The 25,175-nt window shown below is 40.5% G+C and overlaps 3 protein-coding genes across 12 annotated transcripts in view; 1 reads left to right on the top strand and 2 right to left on the bottom strand.

Moving 5' to 3' along the window:
- Positions 1–717: 717 nt before the first annotated feature.
- fus (FUS RNA binding protein) lies at positions 718–19,364 on the bottom strand. Of its 2 annotated transcripts, none has more exons than XR_014623998.1 (16): positions 18,494–19,077; positions 17,648–17,672; positions 17,305–17,480; positions 17,012–17,204; positions 16,705–16,928; positions 16,335–16,524; positions 12,032–12,066; positions 8,744–8,779; positions 8,104–8,213; positions 7,709–7,838; positions 7,346–7,444; positions 6,518–6,671; positions 6,266–6,363; positions 2,991–3,074; positions 1,095–1,124; positions 718–737 (listed from the first exon to the last, which is right to left on the bottom strand). XR_014623998.1 is itself a non-coding variant. In XM_084372436.1 (16 exons), the coding sequence occupies exons 2-16, from the start codon at positions 18,504–18,506 to the stop codon at positions 5,192–5,194; spliced, it is 1,656 nt and encodes a 551-aa protein (XP_084228562.1). In that variant the 5' UTR covers positions 18,507–18,742; positions 19,282–19,364; the 3' UTR covers positions 4,487–5,191. The 2 variants fall into 2 exon arrangements, 1 of the variants encoding a protein (XP_084228562.1); XM_084372436.1 differs by lacking the exons at positions 718–737; positions 1,095–1,124; positions 2,991–3,074 and adding exons at positions 4,487–5,231; positions 6,001–6,133; positions 19,282–19,364 and having other exon boundaries at positions 18,494–18,742.
- LOC311268682 (uncharacterized protein) overlaps positions 18,103–25,175 on the top strand; it is an 11,552-nt gene continuing 4,479 nt past the window's right edge. For 3 of the 9 annotated variants that reach the window (XM_084372437.1, XM_084372443.1, XM_084372442.1), the window contains exons 1-5: positions 19,598–19,650; positions 20,110–20,300; positions 20,392–20,556; positions 21,157–21,349; positions 22,338–22,443. In XM_084372437.1, the coding sequence (XP_084228563.1) occupies positions 20,157–20,300; positions 20,392–20,556; positions 21,157–21,349; positions 22,338–22,443 (608 nt within the window). In that variant the 5' untranslated portion in view covers positions 19,598–19,650; positions 20,110–20,156. Of the gene's footprint in view, positions 18,176–19,597; positions 19,651–19,685; positions 19,710–20,109; positions 20,301–20,391; positions 20,557–21,088; positions 21,350–22,337; positions 22,523–25,175 lie in introns of those variants that run through there. The other 6 variants (XM_084372438.1, XM_084372440.1, XM_084372441.1 and 3 more) reach the window with 6 other exon arrangements.
- The window catches only part of arl6ip1 (ARL6 interacting reticulophagy regulator 1), an 8,690-nt gene continuing 7,174 nt past the window's right edge, over positions 23,660–25,175 (bottom strand). The window contains exon 6 of the mRNA XM_084372447.1: positions 23,660–24,728. Coding sequence (XP_084228573.1) covers positions 24,610–24,728 — 119 coding nt within the window. The 3' untranslated portion in view covers positions 23,660–24,609. The remainder of the gene's footprint in view (positions 24,729–25,175) is intronic.

The following is a 25,175-nucleotide window of genomic DNA, read 5'->3' as shown; positions in this document are numbered from 1 at the left end:
CCGACTTCCTTCCTCTCTCGCTGACCCTCTCCTGGAAGTTATAGCGACGGGCGAGCAGATTTAGATTTCTCCAAGTTTAAACAATGTTGGAAACATTTGTAATAACGTTAGTACACAACTCAACAAAGATACTGAACAGAGCTCTTACTTTTCAGGAGCCACCAGGCGGAAGCTGTGGCTATGAATATTTAGCTTAGCATATCTGCAAGACACACACACACACACACACACACACACACACACACACAATCATCATCATTTTGTGACACTTAAACATTGATCATTAATAATCAAGGAAAAATATTTTTCTTCAAGATTTTTATTTCAGTTTCAGTGTAACTGTCGTCTGTGTCGTTGTAGTTCTCTCAGCTGCCACCAGGTGTCACCAGGTGATCACACCTGAACCTGAATCTCGCTGTCGACTGACTGCTGTTGATGCTAAAATATACATTTTAATATAAATTATCAGGAGAAAAAATCCAATGAAAAAGAGATGTGCCAGTCAATATACATACAATGCCTTCATTGTATCGGTTTTCCTACTTTCAACAGGTTTTTACTCGTACAGAAATACACTGGCAGCATTTTGCATAAGACCATACACAGAACTACAGCTGGAGGTGTTCAGGTGAACAGGTAGGTCAGTCCACGCCCAAGGCAAACCTGCACAGAGAGGAGGGAGTGTCTGTGTGACTGACCTGAAGTTAGCTGTTATCTCCTCCTGCACACCGGACTCTCTGCAACACACAAACACACACTGTCACAATCTGTCCGTGTGATTAGCTCTTAGAAATTAATTAGCAACAGTTATTTTTTTCAGTTTTTATATTTGATGAGTTTCAGACTGAGCAGCTTTTCTTGGCTTCATGATATTAAATATTAACTCTAACTCTACATTTCTAATCTTCGAGAACGTAAGAGGTGTGAAAAGCTGAATATTCTGTGTAGACTTTGTCCTTTAAAGACATAAAATATATAAAACCTGAAGTTGTTATGTGCAGCTCTGATGTTTAATGTGCAGAGATAAAATATGGTGTGTGTGTGTGTGTGTGTGTGTGTGTGTGTGTGTGTGCGTGTGTGTGTGTGTGTGCTACCTGCAGGACTGAGAGATGAAGAGCAGCCCTCTGTGGATTGAAACAGAAACAATCCTTCATCATCATTCAGAGGAACATGTGTGATTCTTGTCACAGTTCAAACAGGATTGAAAATGTATTTGTCTCTCTACATTGACCATGAACGAGGTCCCGGGAGGTCCACCGGCTCTCTGTATGAGCCATGAACATTAAGGGCAGTAAACATACAGTTAAATTACTAACGTGCCAGTTACACTGACAGATATTTGAATCACAGATTTCCTCACTGTATGTTCAGTGTGGTGTTAACAGGCTGACATGTTTTATGAGGGGTGGATGAAATAAAAAATAATTGAAAACAACTAGTGATCCATTAAATACATTTGCTTTTAAATCAAAATATAATTTGATGCACTTAAATACAAGTATCATTGTATCATTTAAGTTGATATATAACAATCGTAACTTGGAAGGAGCTTTTATTTTAGTGCCTTGCAGTTCAATTCACCGCCATTTTTATTTAGAAAGCTGTTTAAGCTACAATGAATTAGTCATTGTTTACATACATTAAGCGTTTAATATATATGTATGGGTGTGTATGTGTGTAATATATATGACACACACTTTATACAAATAGACTAACCCTGAAACCTCTGGTGAAAAGGCTTCCTACGCTTCCTTCCTGAGCTATTGACTGTAATCAGACCGTCCTCAACCCTGGGTCGCACTGAAAACGCACCTGGGCGATTTCACCTGTTCTACCTGTTTTGACAGAAACGTAAGAGGTCAGAAGAAGTCTTTTGTTTACCATGCAAATCACACAACTCCTGTATGCGTGTTTTGTTTAATGTAAAACAGTCCCAGTGTGTAACGTGTCCAAATATTTGGTGATGCACCTACTTATTAAATAATCATATAACGCATTACAGGCAGAGCTGCTGTAGCAAGAGTTATAGAAATATTGAGATTTTGATCCCCCATAAAAAAATGACCAGAAACAATTGAATAAATCTCAATTCTTTTATTTGTATTGTTTACAGTCTCATATCATGATAACAATATGTTATATATTATATGTTGCTCAGCTCTAGTAGGTTTTTAAAATGACAGTCTTGAGTTACTGTCTCTTCGTCGTGTGGATGAACTGAATGAGTTCAGTGTGACATTAACAGTTATAACAGAGCAGTAGGTGATATTTGTTACTGAATCCTCGTCTGAAGTCGTCTTAACGTCAAAAAGCTTTTAACTGAGAACTTTCTTTGTAACCAACAGCCTCAGAGTTTCAGATCACAGGTTACACCCGAGGACAGGTGAGCTGCGTTGGACAGAAACACGCCTTTATTTATTTTTTTATTTAATTTAAATAAATCATTGTTGAGAGTCGACCCCAGAATGAGCTGATAACTGAGCAATTTGTTTGAATTAGAGCTGCAACGATTTGATGAAAGAACAATAAAGTTAAGAGATTAATCTGCAGTGAGAGATTAATCATCAGCTACTCTGATGATCGTTTTCACTCAGTTTTCAAGCACAGATGTTAAAGATTTGTTGGCTCCAGCGTCTTTAAATGAGGATTTGCTGCTTTTCTTTTAAAGAAAGAAGAAGAATTATTTGGGTTTGTTGGACAAAGGAAGACATTTGAAGACGTCACTGTGGGCTCTGGGAAGTCATTATTAATCAATTAACTGTGAAAATAACTGTCAGATGAATTGATTTTAAAATCAGAAGCAGCTGATAATTAGTTTCTTGTCTGTCTGGAGACAAGCTGTCCAAAGAATGATGGGACAAAATACAGATTCTCATTAAGCACAGACTTGTTCAGCCCTGGTACTGAAACAAAATAATCCTTCATTAGTCCCACAACAGGGAACAAGTAGTAGTACTAGTAGTGGTGGTAGTATTTGTACATGAACTCACCCCAGCAGCAGCGCTGACAGCAGGGCCACAGTCACATGTTTGGTGTTGATAAGGTGCATCTCTGTGAGTCAGACCAGCACAGTCCTGAAGAAACTGTAATCCAGATTAGTTGTTCTGTGTAAATCCAGGACTCCACTTCAGAAGGAAGGTTTGCTGAAAAATCTGAGAGAGCCCCAGAAACCCTGAGATGAGGGAGGCTGAGGAGGACACTTGAACTCTGGCTGGGTTACTGTGGCAGCTGACTGTGACCTGAACCTGCTGGTTGGCAGGATTTCAACTAGCGGCCAACAGCAGTTTCTTCGTGTCTCCTCCCCTCCTGGAGAGTCTGACTGTCTGATACACCTGTCATGTCCTCCTCCATTCAGTTGATATCAAAACATCAGCACATAAACTTTAATTAAACTTTAATTAAACTTTAATTTCGACTCGAAATGTTGAGTTGGACGATTAAACAGTAGAGTTAAAATAACTTACTTTCCTTACTTTAGAAAGAAACCAGTTGTTGTTATTACAGACAAACGACTGACCGCAGTTTGAGTCGCACCTGTGGAGACTTCCAGCTGGTTCCTGTGTGTTTGTTCAGGAAACCTGAAGAAAGTCCATCCGTGATCATGGCGACCAAAACAGGTGTTACGAGCCAAATCATGATGTTTTCCTAACCTTAACCAGAGCTGCGATGATTAAAATAGAAAATTCAACCTAATGAAACTGTTTGTGAGCCTGTACCAGGATCTCCTGTTAACAGATGTTTGTATTAAGCTTTTGAGTTTATTTTTCTATTAATCAAATTGAAGGCTGATGAGAAGCGCAGGGGTTTTTCCACGTTAGTCATCTTATTTTCACGTCGTCACTGCTGTTTTACGACATAAATAATAATGAAACAGCCTGTGTGTCAGATGTCTGATCAGAAAAATACTGAACCTCAAAATCAAAAGATTGCTGCGACACATGAATTCATTTTTGTCACAGAAACGTTTTCCCTGAACTGGAGAATCAGCTTTTGTGCTTCAGACCTAAAAATGGTTTTGACATGGATTCATCTTTACATCAGTGTTGGGCGGGACAACTGAAATGATGTGGACGGTAACGACTGTCAGCAGCATTGTAAGGAGGTATTTTCTCAGACATACATCACATAAGATGACACAAGGAGTAATGTTACTGTACAAACAATATGTCAGGTCTGAACAGGAGTGCTACTCACAGAACATGTGTCAAAAGCCAAAACCTACATGTACAAAGAAAACCAGAGGCGTTGACATGTTGACAGATGGAGAGGACTTATTGTGGATGAACTACTTGTTCTTCCAGTTATTGGAACAACATTTTAAAGCTACCCATGTCTGACCAACACAACTGATGTATGAGGCGGGCATTAAAATACCGTTGCTTCAGTCAGTTTAATGGACAGCTGAGACAAAGCGTGTTGGAGCTGCTGTGTCTCCTCTCGTCTGAGCTCACTAACAAATCCTGCAGAAACATTCAATGTACAAATATGAAGTGAACAAGAACCACAGACACTTTAATTGGTTTCATCAACACTTTCATTTGAAAACCATCACGTGCACAATACAAAACAACTCATAAATAATAAATACACCAACAACAGTTCTGTCTGAACATCTACAGAGACGTGACCTCATTTACAAAAGTGGATTTTACTTGATCATAAAGATCTTTTCCCACAATACGCTAAAGATTTGAGTGAACTTAACTGTGAGAGTGACGCTGCAGATTTATTAAGGATGAAAACAGTTAGCTGCTGCGCTTACATGTAATCCTGCCGTGAAAACTACTGAAGGGATTTCCACAAAATTTGGTTGGAGGATGGAATAGACATCGTTAACTCTGGGAGTGGATCCGGATAAATAAACAGATCCAGGAAGGTTTTGGCGGAGGTATGCGCTCTATGATCATCCACTCTAGTTTTTCTAAATGAGGCCCCACTGAGCAGAAGAAGGAAGTGGATAGATGTGAAGAAGAAGAGCAAACACAAAAAAACAAACAAAACAGGGACAGACATTTTTCTTCACACTGAATAAAGAGGATCAGCGTTTACACAGTTATATAAAAGGTGAAGGTGTGGGCCGGGCCTGGTGTGGGCCGGGCCTGGTGTGGGCCGGGCCCGCTGTGGACGACAGTTCACACATGGTATCTGTACCGAGGTGGGACGAGGTGAGAGGTTGTCCTTAAAGGGTGAGTTAGTAGGGACGGCCCCGCCGCTCCTGTCTGCGGTCACCCCTGAAAAAAAACAACACATCGATGACATAATCATCATCCAGCCAATGAGCAGCGTCCACATGATGAACAGGTGTGTGTTGGTACAGTAAATGATATGCTGGTGAACAGTGAAACACATCTATGTGACTGTATCATCATTTCAACACACTCAGTTTTCATGATAGAATTATTTCAGACAAAACTAACACGGTGGAAACACGTTTGGTCGTCAGGTTTGACGGCGGTCACACCAAAAAAAATCATCCGCACGTCTTCATGAAAGTGTTGAAGTGTGACGTAGTGACAATACTCTCTCAGCGACGGGAGCTTATACACTGTGTACAACATCATATCTTGATATTATCACAGACAAATCTAAACTCTAATCTAAAAAATTTGCAGTCTGTAGTGTATAGTGTATTCACTGACATGTGTAAATCCACTAATGCATCAATTTCATATAAATGTATTGATTTCTCTGCCAGTTTGGGCCATTTTAAACGCTGCTGTGACAGCAGCTCCTCATACAGGCTTCAGATGGACGTTTGTCCTCCGTCACTTTCATTAAAGTCACGTTAAGAACAGATGACTTTACAAATCAGTGTGAACAGCAGGAACAATCACAACAACACAAAACTGCTCATTCAACAATCGGCCATGTAAGTATTGTTTACAGACCGACGACATGTAGCCAGCATGTGGAGAACACAGTATTATAAACCTCTGATGTTTTGAACCAAAGTGGCCATGATGCCTTTATGTTTGTGCTGTTTGTTTGAGTGTATCTCACCTTGCGTCCATCTTCCCAGGGCTGTATCCTCCCCGGTCGCCTCCTCTCCCCCCTCTGAAGCCCCCGCGGTCGCCACCTCGGCCCCTGAAGCCGCCCCTCTCAAACCCCCCTCTGCGCTCGCCTCCGTAACCTCCTGACAGCGACGAGAAACTTGGTCATGATTTATAAATAGCTGACAGAAAGTGCCACTTTTACTCCGTTCTAATGACACACTTTTTCTGACCATCTCGAGTGGTATATAAAATAAATGCTGCACATGTCTAACCTCTGTCCATTGGGGGCATCCCACCAGCATCCTCAGGTTTTGGCGCCTTGCACTGGTTACACTCGTTACGCCACGAGAAGTTCAGGTTGCCACAGTTTCTGGAACCAAAGCAATACAAGATGTGTTGACAGTGTTTGCATAGTTGTATTAGGAATAAAGTGTGTGCAAATGTACAAGGACATTTCTTTTGAAAAAAATATTTGAAACAAGTTTCTATCCAGATCCCTCTGCAAGTGAGAAGCTCTGACTCACGGGTTTGAACATTTCCAGTCTCCGGCTCTCTGTTGGCCTCCTCCTCCTCCTCCTCCTCCTCCTCCACCTCCTCCTCCACCTCCTCCACCGCCTCCATTGCCTCCTGGGAACCCTCCACCTCGACCCCCTCCAAATCCACCCCGACCCATCGGCCCTAGAGCAAAGAACCAAACTAGTCAGATCTTCTGTCAGTGTAACCGGTGATGCCTTCACATTATTAATTATCAAGCGTTTACAGCTGTTGTAACTGCTTCCTGAACACTCAGACCTTTATCTGTACTGTAACCTTTGCATGATATTATAAGACAGACAGACTTGTGACTTCACAGACGAACACCACTTTTGTGATTTTGAAGCGTAAATTATGTCGCTAAAAGTAAACGTACATGTTTTCTCTAAACTGATCAATGACGGACGAGTGAGTAGATGAGTCTCCGTGTTCGCTGTGAGGACGTTTAATGTCCCCGACAACCCCTGTAGTCTCATTTAGACACTTGTTAGCAACCGCTAACCGTTTTTAACACACGGAAGAGCTTTATAATTAAACTGTGGGACATTTAATGATGGATTTATGTTGGAGAACAAAATCTGTAAATATCTTCAGCCTGTGGTGACCACACACCTTATTTCAGACATTTAGAGGAAAATCAATTCAACAAACTCTCAGACTTTGAGACGAGGGAACCAGATGTGCTAAAACACAAACTGATTTCCAGGTTTAAGGACTACAGACTACACCACTCTTTGTTTCAAATGAGACAGGAGATTGTAAAAACATCTTACATTGCTATTACAAAATGATACATTTAAAAAAAAAAACAGGCTCACCTCCTCGTCCCCGACCTCCTCTCATGCCACCTCGGCCTCCAAAGTCAGCTCTGCGGGTGGCAAAAGACACCTTGATGGGATTTCCATTGAAGTCCTTACCTGTCGAGGACGGAAAGGAATCAGACGAGAAAGAAAAATGAAAACGTGACTTAAACGTTTTAGTTCTGTCCTTTAAAGAGCAGAGAGACAGCAGCTGTGATCACCTTGTACGTATGAATCAGTGTCTTGTGAAGAAAAAAGTTTTAAAACAAATGATCCACAATCTCATATTTAACCAAAATATTGCTAAATACACTGCAAATATAATGTCGTCCTGTCTGCGATCAAACATTAAGAGTTGTGAGATGAAGACAAACAACTCACCATCAAACCAGTCGATGGCGGCTTTAGCTGAGGGGGGGTCATCGAAGGAGACTGTGGCCTCCCCCTTCAGCTTCCCTGTCTCTCTGTCTGTGTACAGGTTGATCATCGGCAGGCCCGTCTTCTTGTTGACCTACGAGGACGGACAGAAGGGGACAGGGACGATGCAGTGAGTGAATAAGGTCACATGATAAAATAAGTGATCCAGGTGCAGAAACATGTGGGCAGTGTCGGGGGGTAACGGAGCGAACTGGTCGTAGAAAATCTATTGTCTCAAACTTCAACTAAATTTGAAAACCTTAATCAGTAATTAATCCAAAATCAATATAAAATAGTAGAAAGTTTCTGATTTTGAAATGCAAAACCAGACTGTGAACACAATGCATAAAGATATATACCTTAATGATCCCGATCTGCTTGAAAAAGTCTGCCACTGATTCAACAGTGTAGTCGTCTCCCAGGCCTTGCACAAAGATGGTGTTATTATCAGAGTTATCCTGGTCCTGCACTGTTGGAGGACAACAGGAGGAGACGTTAACACAGCAACAAGAAGCTAACGCTGGGCGTGTAACCGTTTAAATGTTTAACTGCCACTCTGTGTAGGTCACCTTCTGACCTACAGTAACTGACTGACACTGAAAGAAAGTTCATTCTTTCAATACGTCAGGTAATGAATAAGCAGGTTCGAGAAGTTGTTGCTGAAGATAACTGGGCTTTTTTCACTGTCTTGGTTGACGAGTCGCATTTTTACAACAAATGCCGACACTCAGCCACTGCAAAGAGCTGCTGCTGGCACTGAATTTCAGGTTCCTGTACCAGTTAGACTGTGAATGGTACCCACCCAGTTATCAAGCAATCACATCCAATATTTAAGTCCAGTATTAACCTTCTTTTAGCTCTGGCTTGATTTCCAGTAGTTGATGAGAACTGATGAGGCAGTGTTCTGTCAGGCGTCACATGAATGGCTGAAAATGTCTGGTGTACACAGTATTGGGCGTTGTTGCTAGCAGGGAAAGAATAAAACAACACAGGACTTACTGAAGCCAGGCCCTCCATGTCCCGGCTCTCTTGGTCCTTGAGAGGGCAAGAAAACAGAAATTAGTTGTGGAAAAGAACAAATGATCAAACACATAAACACCAAACACGTACTAAAGATTCTTCATATAGTTTTATCTACTTCTTCCAACCACAACTGGACAAGTATTAAGCTTCTGTGTGTACAGATATGATCTAACACCTCGTGTATTTGAACATACATTTTACCACCCTGTCTTTTAAACGTGTCATTATTTCATCACTTCTTTCATTTGCATGAGGCGACAGTATCCCTGACATTATCTTTAAATCCCAGGAACAGGTGAACAAAACAAGATTGCCCACAATGAGATCCTACCTTGAAATATTTGTGCATCAGGAAAACCACCATAATTCCCACATCATCACATTTCCTTGGTTTGGTTGTTTTTTTTTGATCCAACACGTAAACACAGCCACGTTTAACTCGATGGCTCCTCATGCAGAGCCACACGGGTCAGGCTCCTGAACTCGATGTCTTTAGTTTATATGCTATAAATGATTTCCTTCACACAAACATTACCAACTCTCTGAGCCATGTCCAAACACTTTGCAACACCGTCCCCTTTTAGAGCATGTACACCTTCAACTGTTATTACCTGTCCATTAATCAGTCCTTTGTCTAGTTTTGGTTTCACACAGCTCAACAAAAGATTGTTGGAAATTGTCCCAACACACATCTTGGAAGTGTGACCGCCATGTTTGTCATTCTGTGAAAGTGACAGATTTCAAAGCGTTTTGTGACGCAGACTTAAAACCAACTTCCCGTGTAAAACACCTTCGACAATTTTTGTTGTTACATCCCATCACCTCTTGGTGGACGGGCTGAATCCTGCGTCATTGGCAGCATTTTCAGAGTTTCTGGAACTAAATTGTCATCAGAAGCCGAAGCCCAACCTCTTGCATCAACACAACATTTGAGTCACTCCCACAACCAACCAGGCGAGAAGTGACTGAAACCAGTGAACCTTTTTTCACAGCAACACAGAAGTTATTTAACTGATGATTCTTCTTTACATCGAAGAATGTGACTCAGTAAACTGACCAGAAAGCTTTTATCCCAGTATCACTGTCTTTCGAAAGTGATTTCACGTGTTTTTGCTGTTACCATGACTGATATGAACAGCTAACTGGCAACAGGGAACTTATTTGAACGTCTTCAGATTAAATAAATGTAACGTACAACAAACGCACCTGACATTAAAAATACATTTTCACCATGTGACCTAACTCGTATGCTTTGGTCGTGTCCCACGTTATTGAGGCTCTTTCTTCAAAGTAATCTCAGAAATAACACAGATCCAGCGTCTCCACACGCAGCCATCTTTGGAGGATTATCAGTTGGGAACGTCACAACAAATATTCAATCCAACGTAATTGCCTTGTTCACAGAAGAAGTATCTCGTTTACGTCTCAGCTATGTGGTATTCATGTCCATTTTAAGATTTGAGAAAATCTAGAGAGGCTCTTCTGATAGATTGTGTTCTCACTGGCCGTCATTAGTTAGTTATTTCAAACTGCTTTCTTTGAACTATATACTATAATAGCAGTTTTCCCAATAATCTGAACCGATGGCTAACACTGTAACTACAAATTAAACAATTAAACAACATGTCATTAGAAAATTGTTACCGTAAAGTCTTTTTCCTCTTAAAAGGAACACATCCTTATCTTTTATTTTATTTTCTGTCAGGAGGAGCATTTGGTGGTTAAATCAGCCCGGTCCTCCTGTGGTGTGAGCCCGGCCTAACGTGCGCTCATAATAATTAAAGCAGTTAACCTTGTTAACTAAACAACCTTTGCATGTGGTTCACTCAGACCATAGAGGGAGTCATGTGATTAAACTTAAAACAAGCCGGTCTATTGTTGTTTCATCAGATTGTTTAAAACCAAAACCTTTTCCTTCCTTTACAGCATCGAGTTCCTTGTACCCGATCAGATAGAAATCAAACCAGTTTTACTATTAATCTCATCTTTGAACAGTACGACCGACACATCAACGTTGTTTTATCCACTCATGTGTGACACTCAACCTGCATCATACTTGCAAAATGTGTCATCCCATTCTGTCTTTAAAATCACATTTCTTTTGTTGACTTGACACGCGAAACCATCGAACACAAAGTTTAATGACTCATAGGAGACAAACGCTCTGAACGCCCAGATCATCCGTTTAGATAACATCTGATCACACTAAGGTATAACTGGGCATTATATATAAAATGTATCATTATTGTGATAAGACATAGGTGTTGTGTTTTCCTGGTTTAAAAGGCTACATTACAGTAATGTGATGTAATTTTGTGAGCTTACCAGACTGTTCTCATACTGACCCACTTGATCATTATATCCACATTACTGACGATTATTGATAACAAATCTCATTGTGTGACTTAATATGGATGACTACTTGTGCTAATATTATTTGGTCAAAAATATTGTGTTATTTGTTTTTGTCAACCACAAACGAAGCCAATGCGAAAGTAAGTTAATCCCCATAAAAGCCCGTGTTAAAATGCTTTACGACAGAAACACACAATAAAATATAAATAAATAATTAAATGGTTACAGCCAAAAAACGGTTTCGGTCTCTATACCTAATTTATTCCTTCACAGGTTTAAATTATATTAAGGCTTAAAATTGTGCAATATTATGGCCGTGGTCACTTTGAGTGGCAGGCAGCCACCAGCTGTGTGCTCGGCTGCACCTCAGGTAATTCCAGTCACTTAACTTGATCTAATCTTTATGTGTGAACAGAGATACAGTAGCTTCTTAGCCTCAGCTAGCTCGGCAGCTTCCAGCTCGGTGGGCTTGTTTGACTAACTAGGCTCGCTGCAGCTCCACTCATGCTCCACCTCTTTGCCAATTTGTGATCAGCTTGGCGTAAGACGGAGTGGGGCACGGCGCGGCCAGTACATCCAACATTGGGCTTCATCTCGTTCTTCCGAACCCTGTGGGTGACGGCTGTCCATTATTTTATGCAGCCAACGCTCATGTGATGTTATTTTAATACTTCACCCAGCCCGACACTGAGGGTTCACCTGCCAGGCTTCATTATGGAAACACTAGGCACCACACTCTACCTCAGTGCAGCGGCATAAACAGACTTTTACTTTACTTTAAACCATCTCTTAATTTAACAGCTCTTTTCACTCCCTTCATGCTTCATGTACACTGATCTCCACTCCTTTTAACTTTGACCCTTCGAACTCAAACCTTTTTTTATGATTGTGTTTTTTTTTGTCACTTACCACCAAACTTATTGAATCCTCCACGATCGCCCATTCTGATGAGGAGGAGAGAAACGACACACATTGAAGGCTGGTGCTGACAGCGATTTCTCTCAGGGGGTTGTGGGTAACCTTCACTCTCACAGTCTCTTAATTAAACCCACCCCTCTTCATCATTTGCCGCTTGTCCACCTGAACCCCTACTTATTCTCGTTCAGAGTCTCTTGGATGTACCTCGAGGTAAAGAGGCCAGTTTAAAGACCTTGTCATTTTTTGTCACAAGCAGCTGAAATTTGCCATTTTTACCCTTCAAGTCTTTAAGTGACTTGTATACACCCATTTCATTTCATCAGATAACTTGATTTGGTGTCGATTAACCAACCCAAGCATCGATGCCTTTGATCCCTTCATGGATGCTTTTCAGGTCTCAGACAACCTTTATATTTTACACGAATTGCAGCAAATCCAAAAACAGGTCTTTGTTGAGACTTTTCTCATGATAGCTCAAATTATTTTAAATAATCATTTTCTCAAAATTAAAAGAGCACTATTAACTGTCTGTAATCTTCCCCAATTTTGCAATTCCCCAAATGATGGCTTAAGAGCAGAAAGCCAGCCTGGAGAAAAGGTAAAAGCCTAGGAGAAGATTCAAAGATTGATTAAAGCAGAGTACGACACAGTGATGCTATCAGGGCTGGTTGGGAAGGTGGTGGTAACAGGTGAGAAAAGCAGGCGATGGTAATGTATCGTGGCGTGTTAGCGTGTGGGCAGAACCAAGACCACAGTCTACTGCCACAAAACGACTCTCGTGAGGAGGGAAAACACCATGTTAGCTGTGGACTTTACAGTGTGTGGACGCTCATGAGCCGAGTTAGCTGGATTTTTTTTAACACAACTTTCTAGCTGAATTTAGAGTTAAGGGCCATCCACAACAAGGACGATCACCATGATGATAACTACTGACATAACAGTGTGAACATCCACACCGATGAACGATAACACAAAAAAAACAAAAACGTGAGACTAGTTTTTGATTGATTCATATGTTTTTATAGAAAACAAAAACTGAAAAGCAATATGATAAATTTAATAAAGACATTCTAAAAAAATTCTCACAATTCACACGTTCGAAAAGGATTTGGAGGAAGAATATACTTATATATATATATATATATATATGTATATATACTTATATACAGTATATAGTTGTCGTCTTTTGAGGACAAATGTTATTCATACTTTTGTATGAGTCAGAATCAATTATCCTGGCGATTGTCAAAGAGGAGGACATCAGTAAATCAATAAATATTAAAATCAATAAAATGAAATAATAAATAAAACCGTGTCCCTTAAATGAAGCTAACTGATGTTCCTGTCGTATCAGATGGATTTTGATCTGAAGGTGATCTCACAGCTGTTGTTCACCACTGTCAGCAATAGTAATCGTTACAGTTATGGTTCTGGGTGTGGACGGCCGTGCAGAAGTCTGCCTTTAATTTACACTTCTCATACTGTGCCTTTTATAAACAGTACAGGCACCTCATGGTAACAGTGGAGGTGTGGTAGGACACAAGCACCAGTCGCTATTTTACTCACACATGTTCCTCCATTATCAAATGTTACACCAGCTCCATAATTATTTTAAGTGTTCATTTCATGATGAACAAGCGTTGGCTGATCAATGCTGTGTGTCGTCTGCCTGCTACAGATACTTCTGTGACTGAGTTCTACTTATCGTAATGTGGGGAAGGTGATTTTAATAATAGTCCATAATGGATGAAAAACATACAATGAAATGAAAAACTAGTTTGTCTGTGACTTCAGCACCAACATCATGACCTTACATGAAACTACAAGAACCCGCTACAAGAAAAACAAAAACATCAACTTACCAGTGTCTGCTTCAAGGCTTTACTCATTCAGTGTTGTATCTGTTCTGTCACGTTTAATTTATTTAGTTTATATAAGTTTGCCCCAACCTGTCAATTATCAACTTCTCTGTATTTATATGTGTTTCTCTCTTAAGTTGGCTCAGTCTGTTTAAGTTTACTAAAGTAAAATATAGATGAAAGTAAAATAGATTTTAATTAATTTTTAAGTAAATTCACTGTAGTATTGTGACACAGCTTCTGTTTATAACCTGGATTTCGCAATTTCTGTAACAAATATGGAATAAAAGTTTGGGACGTGAGATGTTGCAGGACAAATACTTTATATCAAGTATTGAAATACAGACTGGCTGTAGAAGTACCTGCAGCAGCACCACCATGCACCGTATACAACGCAATTTCCCCCACAAGGGATTAATATTAGTAATACAACCAAATCCCCATGAAAAACCAGCATCATATGGTTAATGTTCCACTTCAGTTTAAACGGGGTTTTTTGGTTGTTGTTGCTTCTTTTTGCAGAGCGTTTACGATGAGACACTTCAGTAGTGCAGATGTTTGCTATTGAAAGCTTTAACCTTAAAAGTTTACCGTCTGTGCCTGTAAGTTACATTTTGAAAGTTTCACTTTTCTTTCATTCCTTCCCACATTATGGCTTTCTGTGATTTCTCCTGGGTGACGTTGTAGCACTTTCATTGGAGGATCCATTTTAAATGCTTTGTATTAGTCACACAACTGCCCTCTTGCTTTTGGTGGTAATAATCATAACGACGTCTTTGGGGATGTGATTTCTGACCAGCACTCAGCCACAGGGACCTTACACAGCAGACTCCAAACCCCGGCAGTATATTACATGTCAACCGTTAACAGACTCAGCTCATCATTTAAAACACTGCCCTCACGTTTTGTTTTGAAACCAGAGCCCAGGAGGCCTGGCAATAAGGATATCATGTCATCTTGATTTGAATATCGTGTTAATGTTTCATCTGGCAATAAGGATATCATGTCATCTTGATTTGAATATCGTGTTAATGTTTTATCTCCTTTACATCGTTTAAGTAAATGATTCCAGGCAACCCGTATGTAAAAACTGCCCAAATGAGTTGCTGAATGTTCTGCTTCACAAGGTTTTCACTGATGAAACAGTGAACAGGGGAGCTGAGGTGACCAGGTGGTGGAGGAGCGGCTTCAGGGCACAAAGACCTCAGTGAACATTGAGGATAAAGCTGAAGCTGAAACTGCTTAAAATAGCAACTTCATTAATTTCATAGCAAATCTCTTGCTTGAGTAATTGTTTTATGGGTTCAGTCAGAGTATTTAGCATGCAGAGCGCACTAACAGACAGGTGGCAGATTTATAAACATGAAACTTTTTTGTTTTCCTGTAATTTGTCACCCTTCTGCCATCTCAAAACATAATCTTGGTCATTTACAGCACAATAACATCTGATTGAATGTGATGGAAGACAAATAATAATTTTGTCTGTGTGTAATTTTTAATCTGCCACAGCTGTAAGGTGCTGGAAAAGCTTGGAAATGCACCTTGAAAATGCTTGAAAAGTGCTTAAACTGACTTACTTGTTTATTGTTTATTATTATGGATCCCCATTAGTCACTGCCTCAGCAGCGACTATTCTTCCTGGGGTCCTACATCACAATACAAAATTTAAAATATATATACTTCCGAACCCGAGTACAGTATATAGAATAATCATGTAATTATTTAATACAGTTTGAAGCAGAATTTCTTTTAAATAAACTGAATTATTTTGCTTGTAAGTATTTCCTTGTACACTTTGTTCAGAAAAAGAAAACGTGATTTGATACTCTGTCTTTGCACCGTTACGTTCTTAATCCTCTTCTAAATGTTTCAGCTCGGGAGCACGTCTGCTCGTTGGATCACCACATTAGTTCAGTTCAGTTTTAATAAAAACGTACACAGAAGTAGCTCACTGATGAAGCATTCACCGTATAAATACTGACACATAGCTTCTCCCTCTGTCATAGTCCAGAATGTGTATCGATATGAGTGATTCTTGCCCTGGTATGGTTTGTGATCAGATATAACTTTGCGTTATTACCCACATATCCATACAATCTGACTGCAGTGCAACTCTGGAGACTCTGTTCTAATACGTATGTATGTGTTCACCTGGGAAAGGTGCGTGCATGGCCCTCGCCTCTGAAAACAAACAGATCTGTGCAGTCGTCACTGCAGACGGAAGATGTTTAATTGCTTTGTGGCAATTTAAGAATCCCCAGGATTCATTTTCCTCAAAAGCAAGAGGGAGGGAAGTGTTGTCCCATCAGCACACACCGCTCATTTGCTTTAGCATGTAGCTACGATTGTAGCTTGCTTATTTTTTGTAACCGGAGGTGAGGAAAACATTTACATGCATCACTGTACTCAGATTCAGTACGCTTGATTACACTTACCCCATGCCTCCTCGTCCTCTTGGTCCACCTCGGCCACCTCGGTCGAAACCGCGATCATATCCGCCACCGCCGCGACCTCCGAATCCACCCCCACGGCCCCTGCCACCGCGGCTGTCCTGACCATATCCTCCATCAGGACCACCATAACCTCCACCTCCTCCGCTCAATGGTGGGCTTTCGTCTCCGTATCCTGAGAGAGAGTTGAGACAGTCAGACCCTTCTGAGAGCTTTTCTAACAAAGAAGCAGTTCCTGTGACACTTGTTATGTCTGTGGATTATCCCCAGATCTAAATTTGCATGATGTTGTACACATCTTTGTCCTCTGTCAGACACACAGCCTGTACATTAAAAATATAAACTCATGCCTTACCTCCACCTTGACCGTACTGGCTCTGCTGACTGTAGCTCTGTGGAGGGGGGGTGTTGTAGCTTGGAGGCTGGTTGTAGTGACCTCCTCCATGTTGGGATGGTTGTTGGTGGCTCCCGCTGCCTCCGTAGCCACCAGACTGACCTCCACTGCCGCTGTAACCACCCCCACTCTGTCCACCACTCAGTGGCTGGTTGTAGCCAGAAGTCGGTGAGCTGCCATCATAGCTGATGAAGGAAAGAATTAATACAAATCATAAAGTTGAGTTTGTAAATACAAAATAGAAAAGCAGAAGCTGATGGTGGCTCACCCTGAAGAGGATGAAGGAGGAGGCTGCTGCTGGTTGTACCCAGAGAAGGATGACTGCTGGTTGTAGCTCATGTTGGAGGGCTGGTTGTTGTTGTAGCCTCCAGAACCGTAGGACTGACCAGAATGACTATAACCACCACCACCACCACCACCTCCGCCGCCGCCCTGGTTAGAAGATGGAGAGCCGTATCCTCCTGGGAGAAGACAGTCGATAGGACATGTAGTCAAAGTTAACTATACAACAACGTGTGACTGACAGACTGAATGAGGTTTAGTTACTGAGTCTTCCTCTACCTGACGGGGGCTGACCATAGCTGCCGTATCCTCCCTGGCTGTAGGAGCCAGGGCTGCTGTCAGCGCTCTGGTTGTAGCCGCCGTAGCCCTGCTGGCTGTAACTCTGTCCAGAAGACTGACCGTAGCCCTGGTTAGCACCACCACCTCCACCTCCTCCACCACCATAGGACCCATAGCTGCAAGAAAAACAAACAAACATGACTATGCATTGAGAATAAGCACTTTCCCATAACTTTCAAGGATATAAATGTTTTACAAATCAAACATAAACATACTCATCTTCAATTTTCTTATCTTTTACTGTTATACTGCTATGATAAGTGAATGATTTTGAAGTACTTACCCCTGAGAGGATGTTTGGGAATAATCTGTGGTACAAACAAAATGGAGCGTTAATATATATATATATATATTTTTTAAAGTCATTTTACAATAAAAGTACATTTTAGTGACAGTAATGGGGTCAGGGTTTGGGGGAGACATTAAATCAGTTGGATGCTGTCTTCTGTTTGGCATGCATGTGCTGTAGTCTAACCAAACACATGTCATGAGGCACTTTGTAATGTCATTTATTATTAAATAAAACCTTCTAACGAGCAATTAACCAGAAATCAAATCAGAAACAACAGCTGGAGCCAGATTGTCTACAAACATGCTGTTTTGTAGCGTTGAGTTAACATGATAAAAACACACACGTGTTCAGTATCAGCTGACATTTTAACACACCATCCTGTCCCCATCATCTGCAGCGGACTGAGAGGCGGGCCCGCCTCCTGAAAATGGGTCAGTGGCACAAGCGACCCGAGCAACTGACAGCGCGGACCCCGGGAGCTACATGCTAACTGAGCCGGTAGCCAGCTGAACGGTAACGGTCAGTCAGTGTTAGCTAGCCGGTGGGTTTACCTCCAGTCGGTGAGTCTGTCGGAGTCTGTGCGGTCTTTCTGTATTATAACCGAGTAGCTGGTTTGAAAATAAAAAATCTTTACACAGAGAAGATAAACAGCTAACGAATAACTCACACTAATCGACCTCAACGTCAACTGTTATCGAGCTGTTAGCATCTTGTCGCTAGCTAGTCACCGGTGTTACCTAACGTTACATCTTTGGTGGAGTATTTCCTAATGTTAGCTAACTAGCTTGCTGTTAAAAATATCGATTGCATTAAAGAGAAGTTCGTTGTTTTTCTCACCGTTAGACGCCATTTTGACGTACGAGAAACAGCCTTTAACTGTAAAAGAAATCCAGCGAACAGCCTGCTGTTTACGGACCGAGCCGAGGAGGAGGAGGATGAAGATGGATGCAGCAGTCCACGCCTGCAGCTCCTCCTGCGGCCACACGGGGGCGACAGCGTCCCCTGTGTTCTTATCAATGTATTACGTGGACCAGAGCCAGAACTTCAGCAACACTGAGCCCAGAACCATCCAGAACACCCTGAAGACTGAAGCATGAATATAATATTATAATATATAATATAATACAGGCTTTCATCTGCACCTTGACTGACCAGTAATGGCTGAGAGTCAGTGCCAGCGCATATATGAACATTAGACCTCTGAACAAATATGACACATTCTGAAATACATTTATTAAACTTATTTAAACTTATTTAAACTTATTTCTATGCTAAAAAGAACTTAGTGACATGGGTAACACTTTATAATAACCATCATTAATAATTGGTCAATTTGAAGTTGATTAGATTTAGTTAAGTCATTTTACTGTTAAGAAACTATAAAATGATTCATAAGACATTTATGGGGTAAAAACAACAACTTTCCAATAAATAATTGTGAACAAATAGTTTATAAAAGCATTACATTGCTTGTTAACAGTGAAATACAGTTTAATTAACTATAAATTTGCCATTTATTGTATATAATTGTTAATTTTAATGATATGATAGATATTATAAAGTATTACCAATATATATTATTTAGTCATTATCAACATGTAAACAGAAGTCAGTACATTCTGTACCTGATAAGTGAAGTGGAGAACAATATTTACTATATATTTATGAATATCCTCTGGATTTTGGTGCAGCAGAAGTATAAAATAACAGATAATCAGAGTACTCAAGTACAGCAGCAGGAGGAGAAAATTGTACCGAGGTAAATGTACTTAGTTACTTTCACCATTAAATATGAGTAGCTTTTGTTTATGTAGATTATCCAGTGGGACAGAACGACGCAGTCCTAGAATCTGTGTGATAATGTTCACAATAAGAAGGTCGTAAGTAAACTTGGATCCATTTATCATGTGAATGTTTGAAATTCGTCCTGCAGCGTTTTTGTTTTCTCGTAACCGTGACAACAGTTTCCACAGAAGCAGCCTGACTGGTCTCAGGTAAGTAACAGCCGGGCAGGTGAGGGAGGTATCGTCACTGATTTACTTAATTTCTTCATGTGGGTTTAACTTTCTCTTTATTCTTTACAAACACAACCTCAGTCAGAGAAACATCTACACTGAGGTTCTGGTTCATGTGGATGTTCTGGTTCATGTGGATGCATCGGGACCAAATCAAGCTTAGCAGAATTAGCATCATTTAACTGGACTGTTGAGACTCCACTTGTAAAATATTGTTGTAAGAAATAGCACAAGAATTGAGTGAATCGGTTGAGTTGTGAGAAACTTTTTCAAAGTTTAGCTGAACAACAAGGAGCAGATTGTTTCCAGTGTCAGAGTCGTATCTACATGACGAATCAGATTATTAAGATTTACTCTGTATGTACACGTCTCTTTCTCTCTGAGAGTCCAGCAGGATCTGTGCACACATTTTTTGTATTATTTTGTTTCATACTTCAGTCCGGAGAAGAACAGAAATCCTCAGGAGCTTCGGCTGAGGCCTCGACATGGACAGTCTGATGGACCAGAGGTTGACCCACCATAGTTGTCGCTGTCAAAGTCAAGCAAAGATCACCAGACCGAGGCATCTGCATCAGAGCACGATAACCTTGGGTGACATGGCACCCTGCTACACCACCACCCACAACCAGGTCAGCCTGCTGTAATAACTGATCCTGGGGTCAGATGGATCCATCAGGATGCTTCTCAGTCTTCATCACTTTGTGTCTTTGTGTTGGTCAGAGTTATTCTGGAAGGTCTTCTGACGGAGGTCCTGTAATCTTTTATCAGAGGGATCCCAGCTTCCCCTCACAGCACCACACACGCCTGGATCTGAGTGACAGCACGGACCCGCCTCAGAGTCAGCTGCAGTCACACAGTAAAGAAGTGCCCAAACACATCACAGCGGTACGGCTGCTCAACTCAACACGTGACACCAGGAATACATCACCATCACTACAAGTGTCCTGAATGTGTTTTATGGTTTTAGACTTTTAGCTTGTTGATTCTTTCTGTGATGAAATCTTGAAATTGATTCTTGTAGATTTTATAGTCACACTTCTGATTTTTCTGATTGTATGGGATTTGTTTTCAAACTGCATCAGAGCCAAAGTTTAGAGCATTTTAACATTAATTCATTGGCAATTAAATAAAAAAAACAAAAATTAGAAAAAGATTCTGATAATTAGAAAAACAGACACACAATACGTTCTGTTGAGTAACACTGAATGTAGCTATAACTTTTGTTTGTTTACAAAAAACTCCACAGGCCACTCCTAATCAATAACAGATCAGCCTCGTCAGCCCTGTATCAGTCTTTCTCTTGACAGGATGTGGTGTGACATGTTGCTTTCTGGTTATTTTTTGGAGTTCTGGTGTTTCTATGAACAGCTTCATCCACCACAGTTAGTTCATTCTGTAAATAAAATCTCTTTTTAAGAAACAAAACACCTGTGACCTGTCACGTCCGGGTCCGTCAAACCTTTCAGTACCTACGTCTCTCTCCAGAGGACCGACCCGAAGAAGGAAAACTGGGCTCGGTATCACAGTGGGCAGGCCGTCAGAGAGATCACCACCTCACAGGATCCACCTGAGTACCGGACCACCCACAGAACAGAGCACACACTCCCCGTCACTGACGGCTCACCACAGCTGGCAGGTGGCAGACCGACACAGTGGCACCATCACAACATACTGACAGGTAGTGTGATCAATACACACAACTGCAATATTTACATGACATCCAGGGTGATCAATAAGTCCACAGTCACACCTGCAGAGTTCACTCTGGATGTCTTAAATTTCACCTAAATTATTCAAACATGAGACTGTTGAAGGTTTCACTTCAGCTCACTCTTCAGTTGGAATGAGACAGAAATGTGATGATTAATATTTCCATTATAATTTTACCTATTATGTGTCAATAGTCGTAGTTATAATATACACTTTGTTATTAAACAATATAAACCCTGCGTGTAATTCATTCCACCAAACTGCCCTTGAATAAATATTAATTTATGAATATGTTATTCACTTTTATAATATTAAAAACATTGCTGTCACTTTTTATTGTTTTATTTAAAAAGTACTTACAGGAAGTGCTTGTTTGTTTTGGGGGCGTTTATAATCCTGGTTGTTCACTGCCCTCCAGTGGCCACAGTGAGGAACTGCATCACACAGAATATTAGTTATTATCAATCAATGAGCAGTGTTGCATTTTCTAATGTTTCTAATCTGGACATTTGATCCATAATTTATCAATTGATTTTCCAGAAAATGTACTATATCACAATCAGGTAACACATACTGTGATAAAGGATTACAAAGCACTCACTCTGCAGGGCAGGGCCGTTCAAGTGAAGCATCAAGGGTCTTCACTTTACGCTTTTTCCTCCTCTTTGTTTTTTAGTTCTCTCAACTGAAAAATAATCATTATGTAGACAAAAGTGCAGTTAAAAAATGCACCTTTTTCCTCTCCTAAATTCACTCTGATTAAACAGCCTGGGTTAATGAAATAAGAGATGTAACTAATGAAACTACTAATGACTGATTCTGGTATTTTTGGTCCAGAATGAGATTGTTAAAGGCTGCAGTCGGCCCACGGGCCACCAGTTGAATAGGTCTGGTGTAGGGGTTTGAATATATACCATGAAAAGCACCATGTAAATAAAATGTATGATTATATGCAGGTGAACAGAGGCAGACGGCCGGTCCAGGGAGTCCCAGCAGACGGTCCAGAGACAGGCTGCTGTGGGCGGCGAGGCGCTGGGAGACAGACTGCTGCTCACTCAGGCTGTACTGACACACAATACAACATTTATACACTCTAGTGACTGACAGGAAACACCTGCACAATAAATATATGCCCACCTGTGATGCTTGACTCCTTCCAGGATGAACATTGTGAAGGTAAAAGTGGAAAAACATCTTCTCATGTGTTGCCGGAAATTCTCATTGGGAAAGTCCCAGTGAAGAGCTTGTTTCTCCCTCTGTGACGCAACTGTTTATCAAAGATAATGCGATGATTCAAAGATTACATTTTGCCTGAGTTAAGTGCATCAGACTCGCGGCAGATAACAGTAAATATTCAGTGTGGCATGTCACCAGACAGCTCTCTCTAGGAACTTGTTAAAGCTGGGAACAGCCCTGGAGGGAAACAACATGGAGTCTGTCATGTTGTGAGATCAGTCTGAGGGAGAGAAAGAAAAGCAACCAGAGAGGCCTCGTTAAAATATCATTTGTTTGGTTTATTCTTGTATTGTAACATGTCGAGAAACATAACCATCGAGTCTGTCAGGTCTGCTGCCTCTGGGACATCTGTGTCATTGTTAAATATTTATAGAGTGACGTGAGGTTATACACGCTGGAAGTCTTCATGTTGTATTTGGTTTAGTTTCCACTGATGTCGTATTGTTTTAAAGCTTGTTTCACTTTATATGACATGTTTTGTCTTTTAACATCCTGTGACCAAGAAAGTGTTGGGACACACGTTCTCCCCCGATCAGTACGTTTGTGGATCAATAGAAATGTCAAATCAAAGAGACAGGCTAAACATTTCAGCCATCTGGTCGTCAACATCAGCTGACGTGTCGTTGTCTGGAATGACCAACTATGAAGATTTCTATGTCCCGTTTCTTGAAGTAATATCATTTTCTTGCATTTGCTAAAAGGTGGAAATGTGGTTATTCCTCAGCTGTTTTAGGCAGTTGCCCAAAGCAGACGTCCCCAGGGGGCCCGTCCAACAAGCCTTCATCACTATAATGTTATAAATATTTTCACATCAACAAATATGCATAAAAACCAAACCTTTTTTTTAATTTCAACTGTTCAGATTAGCAGAATTATACAACAAATATAATTTAAGGAGCTAAAACGTAAATGAATAACTTTGTCACATTGTTAATATACTATATTTACATTATAAGGCCAGTGAAAAAACCTTAAACAACAATGAAAGCCATGAAAATACAGCTGCTAAACTAGGAAACAACCAACAAAAGGAGAGTAAAACTTCATTTAAATCAAACTTTATTCACTTCGTAAAGATCTCCAATAAAGACAAATAATGAAATGAGTTAAAGACAGTGATGAGACCATAAACGAGGAGACGGAGGAGGAAAGAACACAGATAAATAACAAGAACAGAGGAAAAGATGACTGACAGGGACAGAGTCAGGGAGAGGTCTATTTACACAGAGACACCCCACACCGGTAACACACTGGGGTTTCATAGAAGAGCTAATAGACCACAGAGTCCAGCTAGCAGCGGTACAGCAGTAGGCTTGTTTCTAGACAGTTTCACTCCTGACGAGCTCCGCTTTAAATCCAGTTTTATTTTCAGCACTATTTTTAAAAACAACCAAAGCAGAAATGTAAGGTAGGTACGATTTACATGACCTGTTCTTATGTGACAAATTCAGAAAAAAACAAAACAAAAAAAAACATTACTGTGAGGAATCTGAGAGGTTAAAATGATGCAGTAATGCTACAAAAACTGCTCAGTAGTCACTTTGTCTAAGAGAGGGAATGGCTTACAAGCATTACTGACATCTTAAAATGAAGCACACTTAAACTAGGAAACAGAAGGAAGATTTAGCCTTTGTGTACGTGGTAGGGGAGCATGTGTGGCGTTGAGCTTTTCATTATTGTGCATGAAAGTGTGACAGCATCAGATAAACTTGTGGTTGCTGCATGCATGAAGATAAATTCAAAAGAAATAATTAAAAAAAAAAAATCAAGTGGGTGATGAGGCGCAAGTGTCAACAAGTGGGAGGAGAAATGAAACTTATCCAATGTGTGAAAATAAAATAACGACGCATGTCTTCCTCTGTGGCAGAGACCAAGCGAGCAGGAGGCCCTTTTTTAACTTGAAACTCTCCTCTCTTTTCTTCAAACGACTTCCTTCCACCTTCCTTTTCGTGTCGTGGCTCATCTTTCAGAGATTCCCCTGCACACTTTCATCTACTCGTTCTTCTTCTCCTTCTGTTTGAGCAGTTTGTTGATCTCCCGCTTGGCCATCGATGCGTACTTGGTGATAACGCCGTGCTGGTTCAGGCCAGGCAGCAGCAGGAGGAAGCTCACTGCAGGGGGCACAAAAACACGAGTTAAGCTTTTTAATCATATATAGTCATGACCAGTTCTTGGAAAGGTTTACTTTAATTAGAAGTGCTTGACATTAAACTGAAATTTGCATAAATCCTACATAAACATCTGAGCATAATAAAAGGGCAAAAAAAACACAGTACGTTATTATACATCATTTTAGTTTGACTGATAAAGTCCCATTGAGCACTTCATACAGACTTCTAATGTCATCCTTAAAAAAAAGAAAGGGAAAAAAAAAGAGATGTTTTTCTGAAATCTTAAAACTGCAATTAATAATAAAAAGGACTATAATAAATTCTCTTAGTAAAACTATCCCAAAGCAGTGGGTGATGAAGCAAGGATCATAGATCATACTTTAGTTACAGCCCTAATACCCTCTCATTTTTTTTTTTTTAATTATGATTAAACATTGTATTAAAACG

Source organism: Pagrus pagrus, assembly GCF_965226575.1.
Source record: "Pagrus pagrus genome assembly, chromosome: 13".
Taxonomy (NCBI): domain Eukaryota; kingdom Metazoa; phylum Chordata; class Actinopteri; order Spariformes; family Sparidae; genus Pagrus; species Pagrus pagrus.
This window is presented reverse-complemented; position numbering and strand designations above follow the sequence as displayed.